The sequence below is a fragment of the Dipodomys spectabilis genome, unplaced genomic scaffold, assembly GCF_019054845.1.
Source record: "Dipodomys spectabilis isolate Male_0828 unplaced genomic scaffold, ASM1905484v1 ptg000096l, whole genome shotgun sequence".
In the NCBI taxonomy this organism is placed as follows: Eukaryota; Metazoa; Chordata; class Mammalia; order Rodentia; family Heteromyidae; genus Dipodomys; species Dipodomys spectabilis.
The window spans coordinates 17,067,030-17,075,979 of NW_024870773.1; the positions used below are offsets into that span (position 1 = coordinate 17,067,030).

Below are 8,950 nucleotides of genomic sequence, written 5' to 3' on the forward strand. Positions count from 1 at the left end.
ATTCATTGCACCATATTCTATTAGGGAGGTAAATCGTTTTCTACTTAGCCCTTTCCTATTGTGTGGCCATACTCTAATCATAACACGCAGTCATGATATAGTCATGGGCTTGCCTGTAAAAAAAATATCATTACAAGCTTCTAAGTCCTATAATTGCACACTTAGCACAACTAAAGCCTTGACTATAAACTTAACTATTGAACTCTGGGACCCAGATACCTCTTCGTGCTAGTCCCCCACCCCCACTTCATCCCTCCTTGTCCAGAATACCTGGCTTTCACCATGTGGTCCCTGAGAGCAACAGCTCCTCCTTTACTGTCTTGTCTCTGTTGTAGGTGATATATTTGACACCAGGAGAGGAAACACGGTGGACAGAGAACCGGGTTCATTGCCTAGACTTGTGCTTTAGTGACCTTGATCATTAGCATACGTAACTCTTCCATTTGAATCTACTCAAAGACCCACACTGCCATGTGTGGATGTTTTGTGAAGTTTATCTGTCATGGTTGAATCATTTCCTATGATTTCTTTGTAAGATGTGATGATCACACAGCCAGATGGGTATATGATACTTTCAAAATTGTTTTTAGTTGATCTGTTACCTTTGAAGGTCCTGTGAACAATCCAGTTACTAGTTCTGTGTCTGTCACCAACAGGCTATCTCTCCCTGGCTTTATTCAGCATAACCTAAGTGTGAATATACAGTTTTGGAGCCTGTTTATTTTCATGTAAACTGTTAGCTGCCTATAAAGGAGAATGGCTCTTTGCAGACCTCAGAGAGGTGGTGAAGGCCAGAATTAATTAGGCCTTCCTCAGTGCACAAGAACAGCTGTTTGGGGAGAGGAGAGAGAGCGCCGGCCTGTTAGATGAAATCATTTGTGACATCAGTGTTCCCCCTAAACAGCCATTTGGCATTGAATAAGTGAAAATGAAGGATGAATTCTTAGCAGAGGAATGACATACATATTGTGTTGACATTGTGACCAATTAAAGCTAATTAAAAGATGCAAAACTCCAACTAACCAGTTCTCCACCTGATACCCAGTAGCCATTTACACAGAGGGTTTTAAATGAGTGGACCCCAGTTCAGACATTGCGTGGTGACAGGTCACAATAGGCATGCTTAATATCCTGTTGTTTATTTTGGTTCCTGGTGTCCCCGCCCTCCACTTTATAGAAAACCCACATAAGAAAATGTAGGTTTGTTTTTTAAAGAGATATCTCTCCATATGGGTATTTGATTTACAGAAATAAGTCACCTTCAGATTTTCTTTCTCTTAACACAGTAGTGAGTTGAAAGTAGCATTTATTTAGAAACACTCCCTTTCCACCTCATTTGTTGTATAAAAGCAAATCGCCTTGAATCTTTGGCACAAAAGAAAAATGACTTGACCCACTCGAACCCCAGGATTAAAACCTGACATGCGGGGCTGGAGATATGGCTCAAGGGGTAGAGTGCTTGTAAGCACATGGTCTTGAGTTCAAACCCTGGTTCCACCAAAAAAAAAAGGGGGGGAAAGAACACCACCCTGACAGTTTACCCCTCTCCCTACCATCTACTTCATCTACCTGTTGGAGCCAGCAATGACTGTGGTGGCCGCTCTGTCCACCCTTGGCTAGTGAGTGAGGGAACCAAGGAGGGAGTATCTGGTTGCCTAAACTGAGGTGACCATTCAGTGGCCAGCTACACACAGAATGTGGATATCCATACTACCTGTCCAAGGCACCAAACCTCACATTAAGGGGGGCACAGAGGTATGTTATTATCCCACCACGATCAGCTTACACCCAAGAAGATGCACAGCATCCCATAATGTGACAGAACCAGGTTTTAGGTGTGGCTTGTGAAAGCAGTCTAATGAGTCATTACATCACCTGTCTATGAGTCTTTTATCTTTCCTGTTGAAGCAAGAAGGAAGGTTCAGACTTCCATTTTTCCTTTAGTCTTTTTCAGATCTCTTTCCTGAAAGCAGTCCCTTTGCAGGTTTGGTAAACTCCTCCCTTACAAACCTGCGCTTTTGTTATTCTGCAGCAGATGCTTTTTTAAAAAAAAAAAAAATGGTCTCCTGCCTCCCAGAATGAAATACTCCTGAAGGAACGAGAAGAGATTAATTAGTGCCCTTCCACTCTGTTAAACTATGATGAATATAACCGTAGTTCCTCTTAGTCTGCACCGTGACCCTTGAAAAGTACTCCCTTCCAAGTCTGGTGGCAGCTTAGTGCTGCCACTACTTGAGGAGGGGTAGAGTTGTTCAGCTCACAGCTATGTGCAATGGATTCCTAAGGTGGAATCTACAAACAGTGAAATCATATTTTGTAATTTAAAATTGTATTTGTGTTAACTTACTGTGACTACTGTTCAGACTTTGTTCAAAAATCCTTTTTTATAGGTTTTCTTAGCAAAAAAAACCCCATATCTATGGATAACATGTCTCAATCTTCTGTATATATGTTTTATTAATATGTAAATATTTAGATTTTTTTAAATTACTATGTTCTTTAAAAAAAAAAAAAAGAACTCAGTGCAAGGCTAGTTGTGAAAATGGTGTATAACATCGTGTTGTGATATCAATTCTCAAGATGCTCTTTATGTCCATTCTGGAAGAATATAATAAATTACTTTAATTGAATGCACATGTGTCTTCGCCTATGTGCCAGTCTCCCCGTGTTTATGAAGTCAGCACTATTCATTAATTAGAAGGTATTTATGAGTATTCTGATGATCGCCCCCAGGAGTTATGCTGCCTTATGAAGTTAATTTTTCAGAATAAAACAAACTAAATTGCTACCGGAATGAGACTACTGAAACCCTGCAGTCACCAGCTCTGCCTGCCCATCGGATCAATGGCAGTAGCAAGTCCCATAGAAACACTTGAGCATTAAGTACCAAGATGCTTGAAGCCTAATTTTAAATGAATTAGGTGGCTTTGTAATCTTCACTTAAAAGGTTAAGCCCTGCTTCTATGGAAACAACACATCAGAAGGACAAATCAATCTTGTCCAATACAAAGTGGCCGCTCAAACGTGATTGCTTTATCCTCCACTGGACACAGGAGGGCGCTACTCCTCATTGGGACCTACCCTTTCCCGCTTCCCATGCGGATGTCCAACCCCCTTGCTAAATCCAGCCAGGATTTTCCATCCCGCATCACCTTGTTGAAGCTAGGCATGAGCCTACCCTTCCTACCACATGTCCTGCTGCATCATGGGGCCCCTTGTGTCCATGAAATTGCTTGCCAGGGGTCCATGTTATGTTCTATGGCCTGAGGACATGCCCCCTCCCATATGCCGATACAGATCTGTGCTCTGTAGTTGGTCTGGCAGAAGGGTCCTGTTGGGCCTCTCCAATCCAGGAGAGGGGAGGAGGCCTACTGTGCAGACAGGAAGCCTCAGGAGAAAGGGAAGGTCATCACCAGCCTCTCTTAAAAGCTGTACTCCTGCATGCCCAGCCTTGCCAAGCAATGGAGAATGTGGTGGATGGGGCAGGCTCATTTCCCAGGAGCCCCTGTGTTCAGCTCTACAGCATTCTGGATATTAGCTGGGTCAGATCCTATGGTGGCTTCCAGTGACACAGATTGGGGTGCAAAGGGAACGGGTAAAGAACCAAGTCTGGGGAGGCACTTGGCACCAAACAGCACCAGATCTTGGACCATCGCAGGATGTAAAGATGGTGTAGGCAGCCACTGGAGTGAGTGCGTGAGGGCTTTCTATTTCTTGTCTTACTTTGATCCATCTGGCTGGATTTGAGAGCAGTCAGCTGTTGGGAGGGCAGAGAGTAGTTAAAGAGAATCCAGGAGATCAAAACATCCACAGAGCCTAGCACAAGAAGAGGAATGACAAGAGTAGGTGACTGGGCTGGAGGAGGGGGGTGGTGTCAAAGCTGACAGCCAGGGTTCTGTCTGGGGAGAGGGGCACAGGTTTCATTTTCCCACTCTAAGCTACAGAACATGGTGGAGAGTGATCCGGAGAGCAGGTGAGTTCAGTGAATTCACTCATTCATTTCACGCTTGTTTATAACCAGCCTGGCACCACTCTAGGGCCATGAGTAAAAAAAAATCACCCCTCAGAACTCAGAACATGTGTCACCAGACAGTACAGATGACCAAGCGCTGGAGAAAACACAGCACACAAGACCTACTTGTGTTCCTCAACAAACTCCCTGGGGAGGAGGGAATTCACACTTGGAAGCCTTGTACTCAAACTGGAAGCAATCATACTTCCTCATACTTCAGCTCATTACTAATCTTAATACTTAAAGAGGGATTTGTGACTATCTGCCCACAAGTAATCACCAGGCTCCATCAAATCAGTTGTGTGTGTGTGTGTGTGTGTGTGTGTGTGTGTGTGTTTACTTCATATCACTTGATTTTCTCTGGAATTATGTTTCTTATTCATTTGATTTCTGCCCATCTTCTGCTAGAACCTAGGCCTCACGTATGTCAGGGATCTTTTCCTTTAACATTTCATAACTTAGAATGCATGAAATTGATCATCCCCTTGGAAGATAATATATGCAGGTACATTTATACCTAGATGTCTATGTAGTTGTTTTGTATTCCAATTTGTTATTAGTGATATTAGTGGTAAAGGAGCCATACTTTAAAGAACAGAAGGACATCCAGTGAGATGGAACTCAGGTGGGACAATACATATTAATAACCCAAGTAAAGATGATGTTAAATGGCTTTTGTTGCTTTATTTTTTTTTTTTTTTTGGGTCCGGTCATGGGGCCTGAACTCTAGGCCTGGGCGCTGTCCCTCAGCATTTCAGCTCAAGGCTAGTGCTCTACCACTTGAGCCACGGCGCCACTTCCAGCTTTTTTCTTTTTGCTTATGTGGTGCTGAGGAATCGAACCCAGGGCCTCAGGCATGCAAGGCAAGCGCTCTACCACCGAGCCAACTTCCCAGCCCCCGTTGCTTTATTTTTTTTTATTGGAGATACAGGGTCTCATGCTTGCGAGGCTGGTGTTCTACTCTTGAGCCAATGCATCCAGCTCTATTTATTGCTGGTTAGTTGGAGATGGAATCTAGTGAACTTTTCTGCCTGGTCTGGCTGATCAACATATAGCAGAATCCTTTGTTTTAATAAATCAGAAAGAAAGGAAAAAAGTCTTAAGAAGACACACACCAAGCTATTAGTTATCTTTGGATGGTGAGATTATGGATATTTTCAAATAGTCTCCCAAATGACTTTTTTCTGAAATGAATGTGTGTCCATTTTACAGTAGAAGTTATCTTTTTCATTTAAAAATGTAGAATAATAGTGGCATGAATAAATGTTCATGATATATTTACTCCTAAGTTGTGGGTTCAACCTGTTGGAAATTTTTGTTTTTGTTGTTAGTTCTGGGACTTGAACTCAGGGCTTGGGTGATGTCCCTGAGCTCTTTTGCTCAAGGCCAGTGCTATACTACTTTGAGCCACAGCACCACTTCCATTTTTCTGGTGGGTAATTGGGATCTCATGGAATTTTCTACCTGGGCTGGCTTTGAACTACCATCCTCAAATCTCAGCCTTCTGAGTAGCTAGGATTACAGGCATGAGCCACCAGTACCCAGCTTTTTTTATTTTATTTTTTATTTCAAAACCCACCCTTATTTTTGCAAAGTTGATTATAATTATAACTACAAATACAGATTAACTGCATTTAGGTGTCCAAGAAAATAGAGACCAACTGCCACCTACAGCTTTATAAAGCTATAGACAATGTGTTAATTGAACATCAGCCTGATCACATTTTGCAAAAGAACTATTCATATGCATGCACAGAAAAAAGTAACAGTTGGAGGAAGTTGTTAATAGTAACTATCTTTGATGATCAGATTTTATGTGTTTCTTTTAAAAATTATTTGTGGGCTGGAAATATGGCTTAGTGGTAGAGTGCTTGCCTAGTATGCATGAAGCCCTGGGTTCGATTTCTCAGTACCACATAAACAGAAAAAGGTGGAAGTGGTGCTGTGGCTCAAGTGGTAGAGTGCTAGCCTTTAGCAAAAGAAGCTCAGGGACAGTGCCCAGGCCCTGAGTTCAAATAAAAATAAAAATATTTGTATCCTTTATGTTTTCTCAACTTATTTTCTAAAAAAGGGAAAATTCAAATAAAAGAAGAAAAGGCTTAGTGGTTTACACACACACACACACACAGATAGATGGATGGATAGATGGATAGATAGATAGATTGATAGATAGATAAATAGATAAATAGATAGATAACTTGAGACTTTGATACTGTTAGGAATCCTGGACATTCTTGTGATGCAGGCTTAAGTATCAGACGAGCATGAGTAAAAACTTCAGCTTCCTGGCCCCTGTTGTTTCTCAAAATATAGACAATGAGGGTATGGACAGTTAGGGTATGTACAGGACTCTGGAGGTCCATGCTTTACTTTGATGGAAAAGCCACTTTGCCAGAGGAAGACAGCCTTCTCTGCAGCTCAGAAGGACATTGGAGACAGTGCTTTATTTAAAAAAAAAAAATGTACTAGTTGCAAGATGAGAAGAAACTAGTCACAGTTGCAAATGTATTTGACCCATCAATTCAGAAAACCAAAAACCAATGGCATCAGGGCCTGTGGGACTTGTAGCAAAATCCAAGAAATGAAACATGAGATGGAAGATTGTACCACATTAGTCCAAGCCCCTCCCCAGTTCAGGCATAGAGTCTCTTCTTTCATAGATTTCTTACTCAACTACAGCGTTCTACACTGACCTAACAGGTGTCCAGCTTTGGAAAAGCCAATTTATGACCTCTGAGGCCACAGGATGTAGTGCCAACTCTATAAATCTAGGCTGCCAGGCACTGGGCATGTGGTGTCCCACACACAGCACGGACCTCGTGCTCACTCAGCCAACTCTTACCTCCATGGAGCAGAGGAGACAAAGTAAGGGAACTGGGTGGGCTCCCATGTCTAGAAGCTCACGTTAGCTCAAGATTTGAACTCGGTGTGTATGCTTCCAGTTCCCACATTCTTAACCTCTGTCCTGTCTCAGGGAGCCTGTGTGAGTGGAGAGAAGCATCTAGAATAACCACAGAGGGAACAATCTATCACTGTGTTGTACAGTGCTCATTCATACAACATGGACCTAAGTACGCTAATATGTTGTTTATTGAGTACTTTTATAAACCAGATGATGTTGTAAGTTTCTCACAGATCACAATTTGGTTCATATCTCCTCTTAGCCTAGAAGTAGCATTATTTTCGTCCCTGTTTTACAAGTAGGAAAATGAAGGAGATCTTAAATAACTTGCTCAAAGTCACATAGCTAACAACAGAAGCAGGATTCAGAGCCACACTTTAGGAAGGACTTGCAGATAGGTACGTAGGATATTTGTTATACACAGGCCTTGTTTTAAGCATGTTACTTGAATCCCTTCATTTGAAATGTCCCCAACACTTAGCCAGACAAAGCTTGGAAGTAGCTATATCTTCAATCTAACAACAGGTCCTTTATTAGACTGTTTCCAAGGGAACATAACAGAGTCATGAAAGATAGAGCTTGGTGATCAGAATGACCCCCAGTTTAAATACTGACTCCCCCACTGATTTAGTTCTGGTGCCCTTTATCCCCTTCATTTCCTCATACTTCTTACTGTTCATCTATCCACCAAAACAACTGAAATGATACCAGGCCCTGGTGACTCATAATCCTAGTGACTCAGGAGGATGACATCTGGAGGATCACAGTTCAAAACTCAGCCTGGGAAGAAAAGTCTGTATGGTTGCATTTCCAAAATAACCAGCCAAAAAAGCAGGGCTGGAGGCATGGCTCAAGTGGTAGAGCACCAAACGAGATAAAAAGCTGAGCAAGGGCTGGAGATCCTGACTTCAAACTTCTATACTGGTGCACGCACGCGCGCGTGCGCACACACACACACACACACACTCGAAGTCAAACTATCCCTGGAATGGCAGAAGCCACCGGAATCACTGAGAGTTGCCACCATAGTGGGGAGACATTTGTGGCAGGTGACATGCCTGTCAGAGCTAAGAGGAAGTAACGTCATTCAATACTGGTCTTCCCAATGATCCTAACACCAACATTGCCTGGAAACAGACTTGAAATGCAAAATCTACAGCCCCCTCCCAGAACTGCTGACTCAGGCACTCTGGCATTGGGTGCAGTGTGTTCGAGAAAGTTCTCCAGATGATCGTGGACCACTTGTGAGAGATTGAGTGTCAAAGCCCTCAAGAGCTGGGAGACAGCACAAGGCCCTGAGTGCAGAGCCGCGCATGGATCATATGCAACTGCACTCTGTAACCACAATAGGGAAATTAGCTCCCTTACTGAATTAGAAGCAAATTCACAACTGCCCCTGTGGTGGCATCCCTGCCCCTTCCATTCTGATTGGAGGGATCTGGGCAACACTGCTGTAGAAGCAGCTGCAAGTGCTGCTACCCTGCCTCAGCCTGTGGAGGTGGGTCAAGCGTGGGAACATTAACAGCCTGAATTGCTGTGGAGCGGGTTGGACTCCCAGCCCTCGCGTGGCTGCTGAGACTGAGGCCCACCGAGGCAGGAAAGAGTTGGAGGCACAGCCAGGACCTGACACCACAACGCTCACTGCCTCAGGACACAGAATCAGACAGAACTTATTAACATAAAAACAATTTTCCGGGCTGGGAAAGGTGGCTCAGTGGTAGAGTGCTTGCCTTGCATGTATGAGGAAAACCAAAAAATAAAAACACAAAAAACAATTTTCCCCCAAACAGGATGATCCTACTTTATTTTTCCAAAATGTATAGAAGGATCTATATCAAAGCTGACCGTTTCTGGATGTTACAATTACAATTTTTATTTCCTTCTTTCCATTCTTCATGAAACATTCATTGATTTTTGTCCCTCCGATATAATTCACCTGTCATATAATTCACTATCTTTTCTTGTCTTTTTATTTTGGTCCAAAACCGGGACTGTCAAAGTCAAAGCTGAAGCCACATGGAAGAGAGAGAAAGCTA

At 42.9% G+C, this 8,950-nt stretch overlaps 1 protein-coding gene across 3 annotated transcripts in view; it reads left to right on the top strand.

Moving 5' to 3' along the window:
• Bend7 (BEN domain containing 7) overlaps nucleotides 1-2,630 on the top strand; it is a 78,835-nt gene extending 76,205 nt beyond the window's left edge. For all 3 annotated transcript variants that reach the window (XM_042686280.1, XM_042686281.1, XM_042686284.1), the window contains one exon: nucleotides 336-2,630. In XM_042686280.1, coding sequence (XP_042542214.1) covers nucleotides 336-409 — 74 coding nt within the window. In that variant the 3' untranslated portion in view covers nucleotides 410-2,630. The remainder of the gene's footprint in view (nucleotides 1-335) is intronic.
• Nucleotides 2,631-8,950: the final 6,320 nt, after the last annotated feature.